Source organism: Ursus americanus, chromosome 6, assembly GCF_024610735.1.
Source record: "Ursus americanus isolate L20-20 chromosome 6, mUrsAme1.1.p, whole genome shotgun sequence".
Classification (NCBI taxonomy): domain Eukaryota; kingdom Metazoa; phylum Chordata; class Mammalia; order Carnivora; family Ursidae; genus Ursus; species Ursus americanus.
The window spans coordinates 7,651,021-7,674,386 of record NC_142132.1 but is presented as its reverse complement, the minus strand read 5'-3'; the positions used below and the strand labels follow the sequence as shown (position 1 = coordinate 7,674,386).

At 53.7% G+C, this 23,366-nt stretch overlaps 1 protein-coding gene across 4 annotated transcripts in view; it reads left to right on the top strand.

The window, feature by feature from the left end:
- Positions 1 to 23,366, top strand: part of LHPP (phospholysine phosphohistidine inorganic pyrophosphate phosphatase) — a 129,069-nt gene that overhangs the window by 7,255 nt on the left and 98,448 nt on the right. For all 4 annotated transcript variants that reach the window (XR_015724698.1, XM_045772633.2, XM_045772632.2 and 1 more), the window contains exons 2-5: positions 10,301 to 10,488; positions 14,498 to 14,651; positions 21,230 to 21,293; positions 22,178 to 22,270. Coding sequence is in view for 3 of the 4 variants with exons in the window: in XM_045772633.2 (XP_045628589.1) it covers positions 10,301 to 10,488; positions 14,498 to 14,651; positions 21,230 to 21,293; positions 22,178 to 22,270 (499 nt within the window). In the remaining variant the exon portion in view is untranslated. The remainder of the gene's footprint in view (positions 1 to 10,300; positions 10,489 to 14,497; positions 14,652 to 21,229; positions 21,294 to 22,177; positions 22,271 to 23,366) is intronic.

Sequence of the window (23,366 nt, the reverse complement as noted above, 5' to 3'; positions counted from 1 at the left end):
TGACTGCGCCACCAAGGCTCCCGACAGCCCCGCAGTTTATATGTTTATAGCTTCGTGTGTGTGGCTGGGAAACAAGCTGCGTGTCTATCAGGAGAAGAGGAGGGCCTAAGTTACGGTTCATCCAGACCATGGAATATTCTGCAGCTGCTCGATGTTGACATTAGTTTCTATCACACGAAGGTTGTATATAGTCAGTAAAACATGTTCTAGGATAATGTGTATGAAATACCATTTTTGTCCAAAAAGATAAAGGAGACCCGACAGTCCACACGTATCTGAGGCAGAGAGCCGAATCAGGCACCTGACCCACACGGAGGGAAACTGAGGGATGTTGGATGCGTGCATGAGGCCACATGGGGCAAGAGCTGTCTCTCGGGTTCTCATCTCAGCACAGATGGGCAGGGTCACCATATGGAAATCAGGGGCAGCCAGGCTGGTGGTTCTGGAACAGAGTTAATGGTTTACCCCAACAATGTGGCCTCTGGTAGGAAGCCCCTGAGATTAGAGGTCATTGTGGCATGGGTTACTCAGGAGGCTCACAGAAGGAGTCGTGACCACTGCCGCCCCGCCCCACCCCTAGCACCCCAAGGATGTACGGAGAGGCCATATTGGCAAACCCAGCCGAGCCCTACGTGTAGTGGTGTGCAGGGCAATTCCCCATGACCACGGGGCTGACAGCATGCTGCCCATGCGTAGAGAAGGAACCAGAGACTCAGAGAGAGTCACTTAAAGATGCCTCACGGGGAAGGAGAGTGGGGCCGGTGCCCTCCCCAGGACCGGGGCTTCTTCCTACCTGTCACCGGAAAGAACGCAGGTGTCAGCTCTTATAGGTGAGGGCCTGGGTTTGGAGTCCCAGCTCTGTCCTGTGGTTGTGATCTTGGGCAGTTTCATAGCCTTTTTGTGCTTCAGTTTCCCACCTGCATCACCAGGGGTAAGTTAAGTGGGATCTTTTCTCTTAAACCACCATTTTACTTGTGCCACGTCTGGGAGCTAAAGGAGCATTTTGTGGCTTGAACGGTCAGATAATGGGGAAGAGGTGGTTCTTTGGCAAATAAGAAGAGTCTTTCAGTTATTGAACTTGGTGCTGATTCAACCCAAATCTCTCAGCTCTGTCCAGATTGTATTTTTCACATGTGTATACATTTTCATGAGGCCGGTTCATAAAAAAGGGTTCTCTTCTGTCCTCTGCCCCTGGCTGCCCCGGGTGAGGCACTCAGCCCCTCTGAACCCCAGGTCCTCATCTGTAAATGGGGATAGAGACCCATCTCCCAGGTTGTCTTGAGAAGTCACTGTGAGCCTGTGGGTCATGCGCTGGGTGGCTGGGGGAAGCGCTGGCAGCCAGTCCCTGGGGAGCTGTGGTGGCGACCATTGGGGTTCCCTTTGTCCTGGGTGCCCCAGGATTGTTCATCAGGGCAGGCAGCCCTGGATTTTTGCCCCATCCTCCCTTGGCTAGATTGAACTTTGCCCTCTTTCTTTTGTTCTCTCTTTTTTTTTTTTTCCATTTTGCCCTTTTTCTTAACAGTGCTCTCTGGACGCCCCACCTGCCGGCGCCTCCTGGCCCTGGTTCACTGGGCATGTGGCTTGCTGTCAGACTGCCTGCCTCGAGGGCCCAGACGTCCCCAGCCCGGGCTTGCCAGAGGTGCAGTTGGCACTGTCACCACCCACGTCTTCACTGGCATTTACTGAGTATTTGCAGTGTGCTAGGTTCTTCAGATATATATATATACATATATAAATGTGTATATATATATATATATGTGTATATATATATATTTTTTTAAGATTTTTAATTTATTTGAGAGAGAGTTAGAGAGAGGATGAGGGCGGGCTGAGGAACAGAGGCAGAAGCAGACTGAGCAGGGAGCCCGACTCGGGGCAGGACCTGAGGCGAAGGCAACCACTCAACCGACTGAGCCACCCAGGCGCCCCTCCGATAGGGTTTTTAAGTATCTTCTTTGCGACAGCCCGATCAAGTAGCTGCTGTTAGTGTCCCTCAGTTTGTGCAAACTGAGGTTGGCGAGGGTCAGGTCAGAAGCCTCAGCCACGCAGCCAGAGCTGGCGAAGGTGCAGTGGGCATGGAGCTTTCCGAATCAGGCTGCCACCCCCTGCCACCTTGCCCTGGGTGTGCCTGGCCTCTGTCCCCTCCAGCTTCTGGCCCAGACCAGCCTGTGATGGCATTCGGGGAGGACCGGCTGGTGACTGACTCTCCGAGGTTGGGGAGGAGTCCGAAGAACGCACAGCTCTTCCACACATACCGTAAGGCGCCTCGCATCCCTCTGTACCCGTCTCCCGCTTTGCAATATGAGCCCTTGGTGGAATGCTATCCAAGCTCCCCTCTGGTTCCTAGATTCCCTGCACTTAAAGTTGTGTTTATTATTTTTTTAAATTAAAACTTTTTTTTAAAGATTTTATTTGAGAGAAAGAGAGTGAGAGAGAGCACAAGCAGGGGGAGCGGCAGAGGGAGAGGGAAAAGCAGACTCCCTGCTGAGCTGGCAGCCCGGCGTGGGGCTGGATCCTAGGACCCTGAGATCATGACCTGAGCTGAATGCAGACGCTTAACCGACTGAGCCACCCAGGCGCCCCAAGTTTTGTTTATTCATAAAGAGTAAATTGTTTGTGGGCTCAGCATGCCCCATTGGTGTGAGCTCTGAGGCTCAGGCAGTTCAGAGAGAACATGCTGGATGGCAGGTAAGGTGGTCACAGGCACGGGGAGGAGGTACCTCGTGTTTCGTAAGGGCCCTGGCTTTGGAGCCTGCCCAGTGTCTATCTGACCTCATCGCTGTTCCCTGAGGTCACTGGCCAGTTGGCCCGGACTGAGAGGCCTGGCCAGGGCCTGGCCATGTGTGTCACCTCGTCCCTTGTTCTTTCTCTTCTCTCCGTCCAGACTTTGGACTCTGTTTCTTGCCTGGACTCTGATGACACAGTGATGTGCATCACTGCTCACAGTGTGTCAGATGGAGAATGGGGAGGGACCCTAGGGCAGGGGAGCAGCTGGCTGTCAGCCTAGCCAAAGCTCTGCTGGATCAGTGGAAGGAAGGGGGAGGTGCGGCAGGCCAAGCCCAAGCTCCTGGCAGAAGCTGTTATAGGTGCCCCTTGGCGTTCCTGGGCCAATGGTGACACCAACCTGTGGGACGGCTCACGGCATGCCCAGTCCTGGAGAGCAGAAGACCAGGCACTGCTGTTACCCAATTTCATGACTGGGACTGTGGGACCCCAAGAGTCTGGTCTCTGGATGCTTGGCATTCAGTGTAGGACCTCAGCTGGGAAGCCGGACCCTATACTTATGGGGCAAAAGCCCTTCTGCTGTCCTCCAGCCACGAGGCGGCTCCCTGACCCCAGCGGATGCTCGTCGTTGGGGCCCATGGGGACCTGGGCTGGGTCCCTCCCTGAGTCAACATGGGCACCTCTTGGTATGTGCGAATGACTGTGTTTTCCTGTATAGAAAGTGCAGGAAATCCAGGAATGGCTGCAAAACTGTTCCTGCTCCACTCGTGGGCCCCTGTTTGACCTTGTATTTAAAAAAAAATTGGGTTCTTAGAGCAAATAAGTACTTTACAGGATTCACTTCTTCCAAATGTGTGTTTTCAATCTCTGTGTCTTTCCAAGAGAGATAGCGGCTGGCACGGCTGCAGAGCCCTGCTAAGGATCCCGTCTGGGATCGTGTCTGGGTGCCATTAGGTCAGCTGAGACTGATGTTCGCTGAGGGCCTTGGCCATATGCTGCCATCTGCGTTCCGGATCACGACAGCCCCCTGAGGTGTCGTGAATGACCTTTCTTTCTCTAGGGAAACTGAGTCATAGCTTTATTTATCTGCTGCTGTTCCCCTTGTAGTAGTAATACGGACCCCCCATTCCACCAGGGTACGTCTTGAGTTGTGGCCCCAGGGGCAGAGCTGGCTGAGTAGAGGTGGCCCTGGCCCTGGCCCAGCGGGAGACCAGAACTCCAGCCCAGGGTGGCCTGGGGGCCTCAGGCAGCTCCTCAAGGACCAGCCCGGAGGAGAGAATCAGAGAAAAGCACACCCAGCTTCCTCTTGATGCGGAGAAGTCACCCATCCCCTCTGGGCACTAATCTCATTTTTCACTTCAGGTTTAACCTGCCAACCTGGGACCTCACCTTCCCGCCCAGGAACCCACTCAGCTCCAGGCCTCCTCCCTCCAAGGTCCTGGAGAGGTCTCTCCTTCTGGGTGGGGTGTGAGGGAATTGGGGTCAGCCCAGGCCCTCCAGACCCTCCCTCAGTAGCACCTGGCCTGTGCTCCTCAGAGGCCTCAGGTGGACGTGGGTGGTGAGAGCAGGGTGGGGGGGAGATCCTGCCTTCTGCTGCTTGGTAGCAGGGTGGCTGGGACGAGGTGGGCGAGTGCCCTTGCGTACTGGGGCAAGTTAGGGCAGGTGGAGGAGGAATGAATACTGGAGGGAGCAACCTGCCCCCTGCCGCGGGCCGCTGTTCTCAGCCAGCACACCATGAGCTCTCACCGCGTGCCAGGCCCGTGCAAGCACATTGCAGCTCCCGCTGGAGCCTCACAAGGGGAGGCAGGTGCTCTGATGATCCCCATTTTACAGATGAGGAGACTGAGTCACAGAGAGAAAGGAGAGCTCCCTGAAGGTCCCACAGCCATTAAGTGGCAGAGCTGGGACCCCATCCACAGTCATCGGACTCTTGAAGTGCCTCCTTGTCACCACGTGGCCATGTGGCCTGCTGCTTGGCAGTAGAGCGTCTTTCGGGCACGTCTGTCCATCTGTTCCATAGCCTGCATAAAGGAGCAACTCACTTCAGTACCTTGTGCGTAGGCTCAGCCTCCCGTTTTCCTATCTGGACGCCTCCGGCTCCATTGTGCTTTCTCCTCTGGAATCCTCTAGAAACCTTGCACCAGAAGGATTAGAGACAGACGCTGGAGCAGTGGTGAAGCAGTATAGCCCCACGGGCAGGATTAGCTCTGAGCAGGGGGTTTCTGCCTGAGGTTCTCTGGGTACGGGAACAATGTGGTTCCTTTACCAGGTGGGCGCATCAGATCTGGAATTTGGATTAGTTTGGGACTTCCCACAGAAGGGCGTTGCCACGCTCCAAGGGCCATGAAAGCCGAGCCCAAGATGGGCTCTGCCTGGGCAGACGGGGGATGGAGTCGGGGGGGGGGGGCGCTTCCTGGAGGAAGGGAAACATGAACCAGGCCTTGAAGAATGACTACGGCTGTAGGGGAGGGTGTAGCAGACTCTGGGTGACTAGAGGCCTCCCTGAGTCACACAAAGGTGACAGCTTCCCAAGGGCAGGGGATGGAGTGAGGAGGGAGGATGGGCCCGTTGGGAGGGCCTTGTCTGGGGCAGCCTTCTTGCCCCCTGGGTGGCCTCCCCTCCCAGCCCCTCTGTGGTGAGCCAGAGAGGGCAGTGGGCTGTGGAGCTGTGCCAAGGTCGGTCAGGATGTCCAGCAGTCACCCTCGTGCTCTACCTGCTACGGAGCCGTAATGAGAGGGTTTCATTATTTTCGGGTGAGCGCCCCCGGCAGATGCCGACAGCCAGCAGATGTGTGAGGTCCGAGGTGATTTGCAAGGGACCAGTTCATGTGATGAACAATAATTGCACCAGGCGACGTTGTCACTCAGAGCTTTGTCCTGGCTTGCCGGGACGAGGTAAAGGTCAGTTCAAAGATCCGCTGTGGCCGCAGGAAGTGAGGGCAAATCCTGCTCTCGTGGGACTCCAGGGGAGGGGGCAGCAGGCTGAGGTGGTGGCCGGGGCCTCAGAGGGGCCGTCTGGTCAGAGCCCCGTTCTGGGATGCCAGGGCCCTGCAGGAGGACACCTGTTCCAGGCGTTCTTGGGTTTTGGGGCGGGGTGGGGGGAGTGGGGATAACACAGCCTAGCCTGGAGCTGGGCCCAGCCGGACGCTGAAATCCTGTATGTTTGCTTTCCTGGGAAGGCGCTGGCAGGCTGTGCTGAAGTCCCGAGGCCATGGTGGGCTGGGGCTTTGCTCACTTTCTGAAGCCTTGTGGTGCCGGCCCCCTGAGGCCCAATCTGTGACCTCGGGTGGCAGACCCACCAGGAGATGCTGAGCCTTTGGTTCTTTGGCTGTCTCATCTGTTTGGACTGCAGCGCAGAAAACCACACGCTGGGGGCCTCAACAGCAGACGTTTATTGGGGAGCCCAGATCTGCTGCCAGCAGGGTCCGTTTCTGGTGCAAGTTCTCTTCCTGGTTTCTAGGGGGCTACTGTCCTCACGTGGCCTCTCCTTTGCGCAGCAGAAAGAGATCTCTGGTGTGTCTTCTGAGGACACTAATCCTATCCTCTCCCAGCCCCACCCTTATGACCTCACTCAGCCCTTGTTATCTCCTTAAGGGCTTCAACACAGGGATCTGCTTCCACATGGGGGGACACAGCTCCGTCCACAGCAGTGGCCATTCAGGGCCTTCCCTTCAGTGCCCACCCCTCACCTCACACTGTCTCCCCATGCACACTCACGTGTGCCCCCCGCACACACCTGGGCTGCTGGGTCTTGCAGGGGGGCACGGTGCTCCCCTTACTGGAATCATGCAGGCCTGCACACGCCACCACGTAGCTGTGCCTGAGGGGTCGGGCCTGTGGGCTCTCCTGCTTACAAGCTGCGTGACTTTATTGCTCTCTGCCCTTCAGAGCCTCCGCTTTGTCATCTCTAGAATGGGGACCGTGGTTCTGGTCTCTCGGCTCATACCCAGTGCTGCCTGCACACCAGGCACCCGGCCCAGGGACATATGCGGGGACTAAAACATGAGGTTCTGGACCAAATCCGATCACAGATCCTGAGCCCGAGGCAGGGCTCAATGTAACGTCGTATTCATGCTTTACTCTGTTAATAACCCACGCTTTTCTTATTTTCAGTGATTATGAGAAACAGAGAGAGGACCCTGGGACTTGTCCCAAATGGTCAGAAAGGGGGTTCCATTGGTGGGGAGGGGCCCGGATGAACAGACCCACAGGGAGGAGATTTCCCAAACATTTTGCACTAGATTTTTTTCAGGGACTGATTTGATCCTAAAACTAGTACTTTGATTTTAAAGCACATATTTTATGAACTTTGGGGGGTGTTTCAAAGGAGACCCGTGGCTGAAGTGTCCCGAAGTGAGTTGTGTTATTTACTCATTTGTCATCGGCGTCTGAAGTCGCATTCTGAATAACAGATGTGAGACACTGTCATCTCACTGTCACACCGATTGCTCACTGTTCTGAGAAGGTCACATCATAATTCATTAGCAATAATTAGTCCCCCGACACCCCTGCACTTCTTTGCTCAACTGCTCCATTAACTTGGGTGCGAATCGCACATCCCAGGCGCCAATCAATGAAGATCTGTCCGTAATGCACAAGGTGATGCTATTAGTTACAATATATTAACTGCCTAATTTAAAAATACAAAAGCTGTCTTTATGAAGGGCAATTAACCACTAAGCGTAATTGATCATTCATAACCCTCTGATTAGGAAAGACAAATATTAAGAAAGGACTGAACCGCCTGGGCTGTTGATGAAGACATGGTTAGCCTCGAGGTGTGTGTTCACTGTCGTTGGTCGATCTACAGATTTCTTTTCAAGTGGCACCTGTCAGCTCCAGTGCTTGGAGGGTCAGGAGGCTCCTATTAACGTGGGAACACCTGCCTGTTTCCGACGGGGCTAGTGAGGGGGCTGCAGGCTCGGGACACCCTTAGGGGTGGCAGTAGGTTTGGTCGGTGTGGTTCTAAGGAAGGGTCCCTCTCACCGGCTGTCATTTGGATTTTCCATCACTCAGTCATTCAGCAAATGGGAGCCTGCCTGCCGTATACCAGCCCCGTGTGAAGCAGGGATGCTGAGGAGAGTGGACCAGATGTCATTGCTGATCTCATGGAGCACATAGGTCTGGGAGAGCGACAATAAAGATAGAAGTCGGGTGATTGGAGATATTGGTTAGTGTTATAACGAAAGAAAAATACAGCTAGAGGTAGGATAAAGGCAGCATCACACAGGGTGGAGAGGGGGACATTGGATAGACCTGCCACCTTTTCCCAGTTCTGTTATCTCTAAGGAGCATTGCATTTGGAGCTTCCTCGACCCCAGGATGGAGCAGATTGCCTGAGCCATCCCGACCCGACCCGCTCAGTGACCCTCCTTCCCAGCCTATTTTCTGGCTCAGCTTCCATATACCCAAGGCTGCTCGATGATCCTGAACCTGACTGGGGCCTCAGAGGGCAGGGCCTGCACCACACCCGCTCCTCTCTCTGCCCCGCCCACCCTTCCCTGGCTATCTTGTCTGCTCTGCAAGATTCAAGTTGGGCCTGGCTCTCCTGGGAAGTCTTTTCTGAGACCCCATCCTGGGATGAGACGTTTCCCGCCTTTGGCTTTGCAGGGGAGCTGCGGCGGATGTGCTTCCTGTTCCCGACTCCAGATCAGTCCTAGGATCCGTGTTGGGGTCAAGTAGGCATTAGCCCACGTCCCTAGTGTCTCAGATCCAGGAAGAGGAACAGAAAGTACTTGACCTTTCTGAGGCACAACGTCCTCACTCACAAAGCAGGATAGAAAAAGGATGTTACTGCTAGGGTTGAGACAGTTGCATTTTTAGTGGGGTCTCACTTATTTGCCCAAAAGGAGGTTGATTCAGGTCCATCGTTGTGAGTAACTGGGTCTGCTCTGTGTGTTACCTCTGCACATGGGCACGAGTTGGAGCACGTATCTCCTGTACGTGTATAGTTATTGATAAATACTAAGTGTTAAATTATGCACTTAATACTGGATCAAATGTAGTATTTATATTATAAAAAATGTGAAACTTGGAAGGATGGCTGAAAAGTAAAGCTTTCTCCTGCGCGTTTGGAGACGACTGACATGGATGTGTTAGAGACCTGTTTATAAGCAGTGCCGGGTGACGATGAGTGCACTCGGTTAATTTTTGGAGGGTTTCCCAGGCCTCCTGACGTGTAGGCTGGTGTCTTTCCTGTGACCCCATGCGGCGGCTCTGTGCAGATGCCGAGTAGGACTGTCGTCTTGCACTGGCCACGGCTTGTCCAGGGAGGGCTGTGTATTCGGGCCCGGGCCTGCAGGGACATTGGCCATCATGCTCGACCCCTTGCTCATGGGCTCAGCCGTGCAGCCCCCTTTCCTGTGTAGCTTGAGTCCTCTCTTCCCTCTGCTGGGTGCTGTTTCTTCGCCTCCTGGCCCCCATCTGTCTCTTCATCCCGTTCTAGTCCTTCAGAGCCCCTCCCTGTTCGCAGTCACAAATGCCTCTTCCTTTGTGAAGTTTCCCTTCCACCCCCTGGCCTGTGGCTCCAGCCGGGAGCCTGTCTATGGTCAAGGTTAGAGTTCTGTGCACTGGCCTCCAGCCAGGCACTTAGTAGGTGCTCAGTAACTGTTTGTGGGAGGGTTGGATGTTATCGCATTTGGGACCTCTTTAGGCATCTACCTCGTGGCTCTCTATTCCGAGAACCTGCCCGAGCACAGCCGGGATGCAGGAGGTGACCTGGGAGCTCAGGAGAGAAGAAATGTGGGTGCGGCTGGCCTGTAACAGCATCTCACAGTCCTGTTAGGTTAGCGCTGGGCTTGCAGGGGCTCCCTGGGTCCTGTCCGTCCATCCCGGGATCGTCCGTGTACCTGAGGACCGTCTGGCAAACTTTTCTTCAGCGACAGCAATGAGAAGACACACCTCAGCTTGGTCCCTCGGCCTTTGCACTTCAGGGAAAATAGGGATCCGGAGTTAGGCACACGTAGCTCACATGCACGGCGGAAGTGCTGATCATGGTGGAAGGGTCCAGAGAAATTGCTGCGGACATTCACGGTGACCTCTAGCCAGGCCGAGTGGGATGGAGTGGTGGCAGGGAGATGTCTGGTGGGTCTCGGGAGGTGGGAGAATTGGCACGTGTAGAGAGGCACCGTGGCCCAAGGAGAAGGAGTGGATGTGTGTCCCAGGTAGAGGGAGTAGGGACATGTCCCAAGAGAGGGAACAGAGATGTGTCCCAGGTGGAGGGAGCGGAGACGTGTCCTGGGTAGAAGGAGTGAAGGAAATGTGTCCCAGGTGAAGGGTGTGGACGTCTCAGGTGAAGGGGGGGGTATCCCAGGCAGAGAGAGTGGGGATAGAGACATGTCCCGGCGACAGGCTCTGTGAGGATGGAAAGGAGCGTTGTGGGTTAGGGTCGGGGTTCCCTGGAACCTCAGCAACTCCTGCCAGACCCGGGGTCAGCCGAGGTTGACCTTGGGGAGCCACAGTGGTCTGGTCCACACCGGTGGTCCTGATTGCCCTGGGAAGTGACTCCAGCTTCCTCCCTAGAGCCCTACGCTGCGAGTGCTGACAGCACCCTCTGCCTGTCGTGTTCCCACTTCCAGACTGAAGCAGTCACGGCTGAAGGTGAGGTTCTGCACCAACGAGTCGCAGAAGTCCCGGCAAGAACTGGTGGGGCTGCTCCGGAGGCAGGGCTTCGACATCTCCGAGGGCGAGGTGACCGCCCCGGCCCCAGCTACCTCCCTGATCTTGAAGGAGAGAGGCTTGCGGCCACACCTGCTTGTCCATGATGGTAAGCCTGCTGGGCCCTGGGCTTGGTGGGGGCAAAGGTGTCTCCTTTCCAGGTGGGGGCTGAGGGAGGGCGTCCCTCTCACCTGGGCCAGAACTGGGGAGGACACGAGCCCTTGGCTCCTGCCGCTGGTGCTCATGGGCCTGTCTGTGGGGCGGAAACCTCGTGGGCTCCCTGCTGGGGACCAGGCCCCTTCCATCCCTGGTGGAGTACCAGAGGATCCTTAGATGCAGATTCTAGATGAAACGGTTTTTGCAGAGGAAACCCCTGAGCCTGATTTCTTTGATCTAGAATGGATGAAGGGGGCAGGGAATTGTCACAGGGGCAAAATTCTAGCTTCCAGGGTTTGTGGGGCAGGGGGCGGGGGAGGGAAGGAGGATGAGGGGCTAGATTGAAGTCTGTAGGTTTCTGTCTGCCACCCCCACCCCCCCCCAACTTCCCCTGCCCCCGCCCCACCCCTGAACTTGAACTCTATTTGTGAAAACCAGCCCTGCTCTCTGGCAAATGGCACAAGGTTATGTCCTGATCTTCGTCCGAATGCAAGGATAGAGCCCTTTTGACCCTCCGTGGGGAGTTTTTCTGCAAAGAAGTGGAAGGAGCAGTATTATCTGGTGCTTTCTGAATATTTAAAAAGAAACATAAGCAGTGTTTCAGAATTCAGGACACTTCCCTGTCGTTGCACTGAGCCCTCTTTCTTCCCCTGCACTTGGTATTTTTATTTACAAACCACTGGCAGAAGCGAGCGTACTTTCCTGCCTCCCTGAAAGGCCCGAGTGTCAAATCCACAGCTCCAGTGCCAGTTGAGGGCAATATGCCCAGCCTTTAGAAATCCTCTCTCTCAAAATCCTTCCTCTGTGATCTGGGATTTCTGCCAGTGTCTTTAGAACAGGTCCTCAAAGAAAGAGAAAAACTTAAGAAAGAAAATCCCCACCCCTGGGGCAAAGGGAGGATTGCGGGTGGAATGAGCTGGGAAGGGGAGGGGAATTCAGTGTTTGCCTTGAAGGGGGCATTAATCAGTATTAGAGCTGGAGCAGCCTGGAGGGGAAGCCAGATGCCCTGCTCGGCTACACTCGTGCCTCTTTTTTCCGTAAACATGCCTGTTTTCAGACTTGGAATCTTTTTCCAAGTTTTATTGTTGATGAATTCTACCCCCCCCCGCAATATTTTATTATGACATTTTCAAACATACAGCAAAGCTGAAGTAATTCTACTTGGAATATTGGTATGCTCATCACCTTTATTTTACCAGGGACATTTTACTATATTTCTTCATTATTATGTCTTCCCATCCCCTGTCCATCTTTTCATCTTATCTGTTTTTCTTTATAAGAAATCTTTATAAGATTTATTTATTTGAGGGGCGCCTGGGTGGCACAGTGGTTAAGCGTCTGCCTTCGGCTCAGGGCGTGATCCCGGCGTTATGGGATCAAGCCCCACATCGGGCTCCTCCGCTATGGGCCCGCTGCTTCCTCTCCCACTCCCCCTGCTTGTGTTCCCTCTCTCGCTGGCTGTCTCTATCTCTGTCAAATAAATAAATAAAATCCTTAAAAAAAAAAAGATTTATTTATTTGGGAGAGAGAGAGTGCTTGTGTGGTGGTGGGTGGAGGAGAGGGAGAGAGGGACTCTAAGCAGACTCAGCATGGAGCCTGATGCGGGGCTTGATCCCCGGACCCTGAGATCAAGAGTCAGATGTTTAACCAACTACACCAGCCAGGCGCCCCTTTATCTTACCTTTTTGATGCGTCATAAGGTAAGTAGCAGACATTGGTACACATCCCCAAAACATTTCAGCACATCATTAGCTAGAGTTCAATATCTGTTTACTTTTTTTCTTTTGATGTAACATTTACGTACAGTGAAGTGCAAACATCGCAGGTGTACTTCTGCTGAGTTTTGACAGATGCACACATCATGATCCCGATCTAGAACTTTACCGGCACCCTGAAAGTTCCCTCACGTGCTGCCCGGTCAGTCCCCATCCCCGACCCCCTTGGAGGCACCCACTGTTTTGATTTGTTTCATCATGAGTAAGTTTGCCTCATTTAATTTTTGTAGAAATAGAATCATGCAGCATCTAATTGTGTCAGGGGTCTCTCCAGACCACCCTCAGGCTTGACGATTTGCTGGAAGGACTCGCAGGGCCCAGAAAAGCTGTCAGACTCAGTTATAGTTTATCGCAGTGAAAGAGCACAGATTCAGCTCAGCAAAGGGAGGAGAGGCGTGGGTGAACTCTGGGACAATCCAGGCGTGACCTTCCAGCGGCCCTCGCCCATGGAGTTGCCCTGAGATGCACTTAATTCCCCCAGCCGAGATTTGTGATGGTACCTGTAACGTGTCGTCCCCCAGAGAAGCTCATTGGAGCCTTGTGTCTAGGGTTTTGAGTAAGAGTCAGGTAGGCACACAGTGCCTGTGGACTGACCCTGTCTACTCAGTCTCCTGCCCCCCAGGGCCTCATGCAGACAAAAACACTTTTTTTTTTTTTTAAGATTTTATTTATTTGAGAGAGAGAGCGCACATGAGCAGGGGGAGGGGCAGAGGGAGAGGGAGAAGCGGACTCCCCACTGAGCACAGAGCTGGACCCGGGGCTCCATCCCAGGACCCTGAGCTCATGACCTGAACCCAAGGCAGACACTTCACCAACTGAGCCACCCAGGCGCCCCGAGGACCGCCTTTCTTTGGAATCTGCAGGGTCTGAGTAGCCCTAGCATGCTGTCGCTAAGACATATCCATATGGTGGCAGGTGTCAATAGGTTTTTTTCTGTTTTGTTGCAGAGTGCTGTTCCATTAAGTGAACATACCACGCTTTGTCCCTTCCCCTGTTGACGGACACCTGGCTGTTTCTGACTTTAGGCTATTAGGGAAGAAATCTGCTATGAATGTTTCTGTGCAGTTCTTGTGGGTAAATACGTAGGAGTGAAATTGCTGGGTCAGAGGGTAGGTGGCTATTCAGTTTTATCAGAATCCGCTTGCCTTTCCCCAGAGGGCTGTATCCTTTCTCGTGCCGGCCAGCTCTAGCAGCCGCTCTGCTTCCCCACCAGCAGCACTTGGCGGGGTCTGTCTTTTTAATTCCTGCTGTTCTGGAAGGTAGGAAGTGATATCATGCGGTTACTTCCATTTTTTAATCCAGCACGGTCAACATCGAATACCAAGATAGGTGAGAATATGCTTTGTCCTAGGAGCTGAAGGCATAAGGCCTTCAGTTTATCCTTGCAATGTTCCTGATTTTATTTGAAAATTGGAAAGGGCAGGGACACCTGGGTGGCTCAGTCGGTGAAGCGTCTGCCTCCGGCTCTGGTCATGATCCCAGGGTCCTGGGATTGAGTCCCGCATTGGGCTCCTTGCTCAGCAGGAAGCCTGCTTCTCCCTCTGTCTGACACTCCCCCTGCTTGTTCTCTCTCTCTCACTGACAAATAAATAAATAAAATCTTAAAAATAAACTAAAATAGGGGAGGGCAGAAAAGGCAAAGGAAGAAGAGGCTTTGCTAAGGGGATGGGTGAGCAGGGCCAGCGGGGAAGAGCCGCTGCTCCTTCTTTTCAGCATGTGTGTATGTCCCGGTTCTTCTGTCTTCCATGGGGTTGGGCTGGAATGTTCGATGGTCTTTACAGCTTGGGTCCAGCGGTACCAACCTTATAAAGGTTGCCAGCACCTTCATTTCACCCTACGTCTGGGAATCTGTGTCTTCCAGTCAAATGTCCCTTCTCATTGCAGAGCTGTGGGTTCCTGCCTGGGGGATTGAACTGAGTAGCCCCTAGGGTAATGCCAGTGTTGGGGTGGGAGCCCCAGGGGCGGGCCCATCTTTCTCCTGACAGACCTAACTGTGGGGAGTGGAATTCCTTCATCCGTAAAATGGGAGTAAGACCCTTTCCACGCCCGCCTCCCATTCAGCTGGAAGGATCTGGAAGCAAGTCTGAGAAAGGGGCAGGGCCCACGTGGCAGACAGAAGGTGTCCTTGGTAGGAGATGGGACGTAGACCATGCGTCCCCAGAGCTCTATCCCTCTTTCTCTTTCCAGGAGTCCGTTCAGAATTTGGTCAGATCGACACATCCAACCCCAACTGTGTGGTCATTGCAGATGCCGGAGAAGGCTTTTCTTACCAAAACATGAATAAAGCCTTCCGGGTGCTCATGGAGCTGGAAAAGCCTGTGCTCATCTCTCTGGGAAAAGGGTAAGTCAGCTTCCGGAAGAGTGTTTCCTGCTGCTTTGGATGATGTTCTGTAGGTCTCTGGCTTACAGAATCAGTACACAGTGCAGAGAAGTGGGAGTGGGGTGGGCACAGGCCTTCTTTTTCCCTCCCTGCTTTTTTTCCCACGTTTCTTCCTTCCTTTCTTTTAATAATTTGTGAGGAAATGAGAATCCCCTGACTTCGGGGGAGCTGGCTGGTCAGGCTTCGGTGTGGGCGCTGGGCTAGGAGAGGCTGGGAGAGGCTGGAGCCGGGGAGTGTCGCTGCGGACGGAGGCCCCATCGAGGTCTCAGAGCGCAGGTGCTCACTGTCCCAAGGTTGGGTGTGTTTGCACAGGGTACAGCACAAGGCCCTGAAAGATTGTCTCCAGGGAACACCCAAGTAGTGAAGAGAAGGCTCGAGGGCCTGGAGGAATGCTCTGGGCCGGGCTGCACATCTCTGGCCGCAGAGCACAGTCTCTGTAAAGTCCTGATTTTGTTATCAGCATTTTTGTCTGAGCCCGTAGCACAGTCTTCACTGTCTCTTTCTTTAAAAAAAAAAACCCAAACCAACCATGCTGGTTATTTTTCTCAACTTTTACCACCAAGACAGCACATGTTCATGGAAGGAAAATTAGAGAATACAGATGAGCAAAAGGAAGAAAACAGAAGGTATTTCCATTCCACTGTGCAGGAAAATAGCAGTCAACATATTCGTGTCTTTCCTTCCAAGTGGTTTCTGGTGCGAAGAAATCCTTACAAAGGGACGTACTTGGAGCCTCAGTATCAAACCTGACCTTGTTTTGTCACCCGGTTTTTGTTGTTCGCCAGATAATACTTTGTGAACAACTTTCCACTCAAGAAATAAATGTCTCTGGGGCATGGTTTTCTTGTATCTTTTTTACAGGCTATCCGGTAGTTTCTTTTTTTTTTTTTTTTTTAAAGATTTTATTTATTTATTTGACAGAGAGTGAGACAGCCAGCGAGAGAGGGAACACAAGCAGGGGGAGTGGGAGAGGAAGAAGCAGGCTCCCAGTGGAAGAGCCTGACGTGGGGCTCGATCCCAGAACTCCGGGATCACACCCTGAGCCAAAGGCAGACGCTTAACGACTGAGCCACCCAGGCCCCCCTATCCGGTAGTTTCTTAAACTGAAGTCTGCTGAGAGACGTGTTTGTTTCTGATCTTCTACCAAAGTAAGGCCGCGATAAGCACCTTCGTGCATTTAGGACGATGTGCGTATCCGGGGCTCTCGATGTGCCTTGCCAAGTCGCTTTCCAGAAAGCTGTGCAGACCTACTCTGTCATCACCAGAACCGGCGCTGGGATTTGAGTCATGGGCTCTTAAAGTGGCGGGGACACTCTGGAGCCCTGCCCCAGCTTTTTGTGCCCGGCAGGGATTTGGGGGCCATCTCTGGGGAAGGCCTTCCCAGCGTGGGTGCTTCTGCCGACTGGGAACTCCCGCCCTGTGCCCGCCGGACGGGGCCGGCTATTGGAGTAGTCAAGGGGGGGACCTTTTGTTTGGCCACCTGCCATTGCTGAGCACTTTATGAACTCCGTTTTGTTGAATTCCCAGCACAACCCTGTGAGCTGTAGGCAGCAGCTTCGCTGTTTTGGGGGTGGGCTTATCGAGGCCTAAGGAGGTGAATAAGCCGGGGTCTCTGGCCAATGAATCTTGTCACCTCCAGACTACATTTGAGAGCAGATGTTTGGCCCACACAAGATCTTAAATTTTGTGGGGGGGGGCCCATGTTTAAAAACTGGGAGATTTTATATAAAATATACAGATTTCTGGATTCTTTGTAAAAATCAGAAAATCTGATAGTTCAAGGCCTCATGTTCCACCACACACAGAAGCTTAGCTGAGGCTACTGCCTCCATTAATTCCAGCTGACCACAGACCCCACCACGTCTGCGGTCCCCTCACCAAGCTCAGAGTCTGCTGTCACTTATCTTGTACTGTTGTTTGTTTTTCTCATAGTATTTCTTCATGGCTATGTCTCTATTAAAATAGGCAAACAAAAGAGCTTTCGGGGCACCTGGGTGGCTCAGTCATTAAGCGTCTGCCTTCAGCTCAGGTCATGATCCCAGGGTCATGGGATCGAGCCCCACATCAGGCTCCCTGCTCAGCGGGGAGCCTGCTTCTCTCTCTCCCACTCCCCCTGCTTGTGTTCCCTCTCTCGCTGTCTCTCTCTCTCTGTCAAATAAATAAATAAAATCTTAAAAAAAAAAGATTTCAGGAAAGAGAGGATATATTTCTTTTAGGAACTAAAAATATTCTAGTGTGTTATCATGCAAATAAAATGTGTCCTATATTCATCAGGATTCGTCACAGAAATAGAACCAACAGAGGCTGGGTGAGTCCAAAATCTGCAGGGCAGGCTGGCGGGCTGGAGCCCCCGTGAAGACCTGTGGTCCAAGTCCAAAGGCTTTCTGCTAGGAGATTCCTTCTTGCTTGGGGTGGTCACATGGTTCTGTTCATGTCTTCGACTGATTAGATGAGGCCCGCCACAGTGGAGGGCAATCTGTTTACTTACAGACCACTGATTTAAATGTTAATCTCACCCAAGAAGCGCCTTCACAGAAACACCCAGAGTAATGGTTGACCAAATATCTGGCACCTTGGCCCAGTCAGGCTGACACATAAAATTCACCGTCCTAGTCCTTTTCTGACCTTACAACCTTCTGCAGTTCAGAGCCCTGCAAACCATGGAACCTGGCCTGGTTAACTCACTTATGTTCCAGGCCTGGTCCTTCAGGCATCCCTGAGATCCCCAGCCCCTCACTAGAGAACAGCATAATTAAGAAGTTCTGTCATAACTCATTTATGTTAAAACTTTTTTCTTTAAAATTGTCCTTAATTGTTTAACGTTATTATTCTGGATTATGGATAGTAGTCAAAGTAGATATGTTGTCGAAAAAGAAATGGGATCTGTTGCTTTTTAGCTTCGTCATTCTGCAGTAAATTCAAGAGTAGGCAAGGGTTGGTTTTGCAAATAAGCGATTGGGGTGCCTCAGACTTATGGGGCTTCTGACTTGGGCTGTGGGTTGGGCGCTCAGAAACGAGGGACAGGAACTGAGAGCTTTTGGGCCTAGGTCACAAGCTTCTCGGAACAGCCCAGGCACCCGTGAAGAGCTGCTGTCCCGTCCGAGTGGGGGTCGTGGTTGGCAAGGGGCCGTCCTCCGCCGATACGGGGCCGCGCGGTGCCCCCGAGGAGGCAGGGTGGCGGAAGCACTGGGGCAGAATGCCCTCCTCCTGGAAGTGGAGTGATTTACATTTGGCATCTGTTTGGACCGAGAGTGGGAATTGCCTTTGTAATCTCTTCTGTCATGCCGCCGTCAGAAAATTAAGCTGTTTACGCGACAGACTATGGAAGGTTAATGGCTCTTGTGGGAAAGGTCAAGTGGTCATTTTGAAGGGAGGCCTTGCTGAATAATCGGAAGGGCAGAAGAATAAAGCATAAAATCTATCTCACTGCTTCTGCCCAGCTCTTTCCTGTCTCTCCAGCATCCCCAGTTTCTTCTTTGTGGCCGGAACACTCAGGCTCCAGCCAGGCCTGCTTTTGCTTTCGTGATGCCAGTAACAGAAGATGATATATCAAATCTCTTAGGTTTCGGGAATAACCTGGGACTTTATATTTAGAAAAAATTAACTTAGGTACTTGTATTTCCCGTGTCTCTAAAAATGTTTTCAGCTAACAGATGGCTTTCAAGGTGCCTTTTTGTTTTCCTGAAGGAGTAAGGAATGAAGAAAAATTCTGGACACTATAAAAACAAATCCAGATTCAGTTAAAAAAGAAATGGTAAGGTTTCTAATTTTGATTTATGGAAGTCAGTTTTTTCTCTAGGCTCTAAACATAAGTGTAACAACGACGAGGTTTTGCTTGTGTGTTTTAAGCTGCATGCTCAGGCTTTTCCTTCCATTGGGACTAAATTTAAACTTCAGAAAGTCCAGGTTCCTTTCACTTGGGAAGAAAGACTCTGGGGAGTATGGGCCGGGCAGGAGTTGTGCCGTGGAGGTGTCCTCGGGAGGTTTTTCGAAGGGAGGTACACCCAGCTCCTGCCTCCTCCAGCCAGCCTAGGGCACTGGCCAGAGGCCCCCAGAATCCGCAGCTCTTAACAGAGCTCTGCCTGTTGCAACAAGGTGGCATTGTTTTTCATTTGTCCTTTGGCTTCTGGGTCAGCCTCTCGTGTGCTGGCTGCATTCTGTCCTCACCACTGTCCTTTGTTCCTGGCTCACCTTGACATGTCCCTTCCTCAGGGAGGCCTTCCCTGGTCCCCCTTCTGCCCCTTCTGGGCTCCCACTGCTCCCTTCTTCCCTTCCACAGCAGTCATCACACCGAGGGCGAGAGGACACAGTGGAAGCCTGGGCCTGGAGCGTCGTCTGGCCCACGGGGTCCTCAGCAGGGTGCTGCTGGTTGATTCTGAGAGGGTCCCTGGGGCTGGACAGTTCTGTTCCCCTCCCTTTAGCTTCAGGTCTCAGCTCTGATATGTCCCGGGGATGCTCTCAGTCTCCCTGCCCCCAGCACATTCAGCCCTCCTAAAGCAGAGCGCACAGAGTATGGGGGTCCCCTGGCCATTGCCTGTGCCCAGACCTGTGGACTGGTCTGCTTCCCCACTAGATCGGGAGTCCCCGGGGGACAGCCTGGGTCTGGGCTATGGGCCTGAGTGTCTGGGGAACTGAATTATGGACCCCAGCTGTGGTGCCACTGAGTGCAGGACCCAGCACCCAGTGTCTCCCTCTTCCTTTAGGCCAAACAAACCTGACTTGACTTCGCCATTCCTTAAAACTTGGGACCTAGCTAGGGAAAGTGCTTTATTATAGAAATGGGGAAATAGAAGGAGACACTTTGGTGAGGCTTTCTCAGTGCAGAATGCATGTCTGGATTTTGGATTTAAGACAAATGCAATTAAGGACCTCTAAAGCCGTGTTTTGGGGTTACCCTTTAAAAGGGGGAGCATTTTTAGGCCCTCAGTGCTGTAAGCGGGAGCAGTTCTCTTTGGCTACCAGGCATCTTCCTGAAGGGGGTGCAGCATCCCGGCTGCCCCTTGGGTAGCCCCTGACAGAGAAACCTGGGGTTCACCTCGAGACCAACCAGTCCTGTCATGCCAGGACACCCCCCCCCCCCACCCCGCCCCAGCTTCATCACATGGACTCCAAATGCACCTGACAGGAGTAAATGGCCAGGGACCAGCCTTCCCAAAGCCAGGGGTGCGGCTAAAGCCTTGCAGGCCGGCCTCCATGGAGCTGGGTGAGTGTGGGGCGGCGATCAAGCTCCTGCAGCCGTCAGGGCCTTAGGTGGGGCCGAGAGGAACAGGCAGGACTCCTGGGCGCGCAGAGCTGGAGGAAGGGGAACAGCCCTGCGGCAGCTCCTGGGAGGCTCAGTTCTAACACTTCTGTAGGCACAGAAGGGGTTGCAACCCCCACAGACGGGAAGGACTTGTGTTCACCCTCTCTGGCCCAGCTTATAGCGTACTGCCTGTAGCCCGGTCGGGGTAAACAGAATAATAATATTCTCTCATATTTTTTGAGTAATGTGTGCATGCGAGGGGTCATGTTAAGAACTTTGCATGCACTATTTTGTTTGAGCCTCACAACAATCCATGAGGTGGGCACTGGGGTCCCTGCCCCTCATTTTACACATTAAGAAACTGAGGCCCAGAGGGCTTCAGCAGCCCAGAGTCCCACAGTTAAAAAGATGTAGAGCTCGAATTGGCACCCTGGAGTCAGCGTACGTCACTCGTCTTTCCTTTGGGTCTCTGCATAAGCCTGGTTCAATGTCTCTCCAACTCAAAGGGCATGGGAAGGAGAGGGCCCTCGATGTGAGGGGTTTTTAACAGTCCCGGGCTCCCGTTAACCCTGACGTTTGAGTGGCACAGATTAAACTACCTTTGTCTCTCTTTATAGTCGAATGGCTTTGCTCTGAGGGAACTGGGCTCAGTCCACCACGTGCCCCGAGGGGTCTGTGTGTGGCCCGGCGTGGGCCAGATGGTGGAGGCCAGGGCCAGCACAGGGCTCCCAAGACAAGAGTCATGAACTATCCTCAGAAAGGCACACTCCCGAGAGCAGAGCTGTGTCGGTCTCCAGTGAGACAGGGAAGAAATAGTCTTCTCGTAGAAGCATCTGGCGCCCCTGAAACCTGGCACCTCGACCTCTGGCTAATCGGAGATGCTGCGGGGTGCCGTGGAACTAATGGAGTTTTCTTCTTTAGGCAGCAATTAGGGGTTAATTATTAGCAGTTAGGGGTTCACCACATGCTCTGTGGACCTTCTGCCCTTTCCCAGAACACAGGCCACTTGTCTTTCTCTGTTGGTGACTGGATCCATCTGCCCCTAAGGTCCCCATAAGGCTGGCAGCAGGGGGCCATTGGCACTGAGAGCCGCTGGCCCACCGTCCCACCTGCCCGGGCACCGTGACCCACCGCTGGGCTCTGTTGTGCTGACCTCCGTCGGTCATTCCCAGCGTAGCATCTGGACTGACCCTCGCCCATGGTTCTGCTCTCCTGAGCTGGCGGAACCAGGACAGGATGGTTTCTCTTGGCACAGCTCCCGGGCCCAGCTCACCTTGTCCCTCCTGCTCTTTTGTAGACGCTACTACAAGGAGACCTCGGGCCTGATGCTGGACGTTGGTGCCTACATGAAGGCTCTTGAGGTACTTGCCGAGTCTGTCTGAGCCTTCTTCAGATCTCAGGGCCGTCTGGGATGTTTCTGGTCTTTCTGGGGAAGGGGATGGACTCCATGTCTGAATCCCCTCTTCTGCTTCCAAAGTAGGTCTTCCTGTTCGGGGCTTCAAGCTGAGCGCCCCCTCTGCTCCAGAGTGTGGCTCCTCAGTCACCCTGGTCGTTGCTCTGCTCTCCTGTCCCTCCTGCTTCTCCCCACAGCCCAGTCCGCCTGCCGTGGACCCGGCTGGCCTCCTCTCAGACTCTCGGCTTCCGTCTCTGTGCGGGCCACCTGCCTCATTCCTGACACTGGTCATCTGCAACACCTTGAGCTTGATGTGTCCTAATGGGACAGCCTCCCGACTCCCTCCTCCAGTTTCCAGGGCGAGGCTCTGCTGGGGCTCCCCAGTGCCCGCTCTGACCTGGGCCTGCTCAGCCGCCCCGGGTCAGCTGACCTGCCCTCCTCGCTGCTATATTGGCTCCTGCCTACCTGTACTCAGGTGGGAGGGCTGGGCAGACTGCCAGATAGAGCCCTGGACCTTTTCCCCTGGAGGGCCTTTGACAGCGTTGGGGGCAGGGGAGAAGCAAGTATGCAAATGAGAGCACCAGCCGGGGTGGGGGGTGGCCCACCTCCTGTTCTCCTCAGGTTTTTGAGCAGATGGCGGGTGGGAGGGGGAGGGGGGGTGCCCTCAGCATCCTGATGCTCTGGCCTCTGAGATATGTCTCTCAGCCCAAGTGTCCTGCCTCTTGGAGGCCGCTGGCCCATGGGTGCACACTTGGGACACTCTTTCCTTGATTCCCCAGAGAGAGGCCTTCGGAGCGGTAGTCACCTGTTGCTTCATCTTCCTCCGTGCTGTGTCCTTTTCTTTTTTCCCAGTATGCCTGTGGAATCGAAGCCGAAGTGGTGGGGAAACCTTCTCCTGAGTATTTCCAGTCGGCCCTGAAGGAGATGGGGGTAGAAGCCCACGAGGTAGGGTGGCCTCTCACGGGAGTGTGTGTGTGGAAGCCGCTCTGTCGGGGGTGGCCCGGAGCAGGGGCTGGAGGGCTCGGGCAGCCTGTGGAGGCGTCGGGGGCTGGACAAGGACCGTGGGCTTCCAGACCGTGCTCACCTCAGTGCTGCGGGGTACACGCCGCCGCCCAGGTGGTCCAGAGGTGCCTTCACGCGTCCGGGTCGTGGTGGTCAGTGGCCAAGAGCAAGAGGACAGGGGACCCGCCCAGCGCCTTCCACCAGGCACCGCTCGAGTCCTGGTGTGCTCGCCCTCCGAGCAGCCGCGCAGATAGGAAGCCTTGACCAATGAATTGATGAATGAAGAGTCGGGAAGAGCCTGTGCCATTATTGACGGGATTCTTCATACGGTACCGTGGGCGGCGAGGACGACACGGCAGCATCCGAAGCAAGAAGAACCCGGAGCAGATCTAAAGCGTCATGGAAGACGGCAACACACACGACTGCATTTTCTTTCTTTCTTTCTTTTTTTTTTTTTAAGATCTTATTTATTTAAGAAAGGGAGACAGGGTGAGAGAGTGTGCAGCGTGAGCAGGGGGGAAGGGCAGAGGGAGAGGGAGAAGCAGACTCCCCACTGAGCAGGGAGCCTGCCGTGGGGCTTGATCCCAGGACCCCGGGATCATGACCTGAGCTGAAGGCAGACATTTAACCGACTGAGCCACCCAGGTGCCCCCACAACTGAATTTTCTTAATACCACTTACCTTTTAAAGAGTCAGAGTGGCAGGTAAGATGTGGGGGAGAAGAGTGTTTCTGCCTCTTCCTACATTGACTGTCCTTATTCCGCCGGTCTCTTTAGCAGGACTGTTCGGTTCTGCCTCCGTGGAAGAAAAGCTTACACGAGGCTGCACCAGCCCAGCCAGCCTGTGCTTTTCCAGTCGGTCCCTGCCCATGACCATACCTGTGTGTGTGTTCCTCCTCCACCTTTGGACTTGGATGGCTGTCTAACTGTGCAGGCAGAATTAAGACAGCCAGAGCCACGGGCGCCTGCTTTTCCCTCTGCCTCTGCCTGCTGCTCCCCCTGCTTGTTCTCCCTCCGTCTCTCTCTCTCTCTCTCTCGTC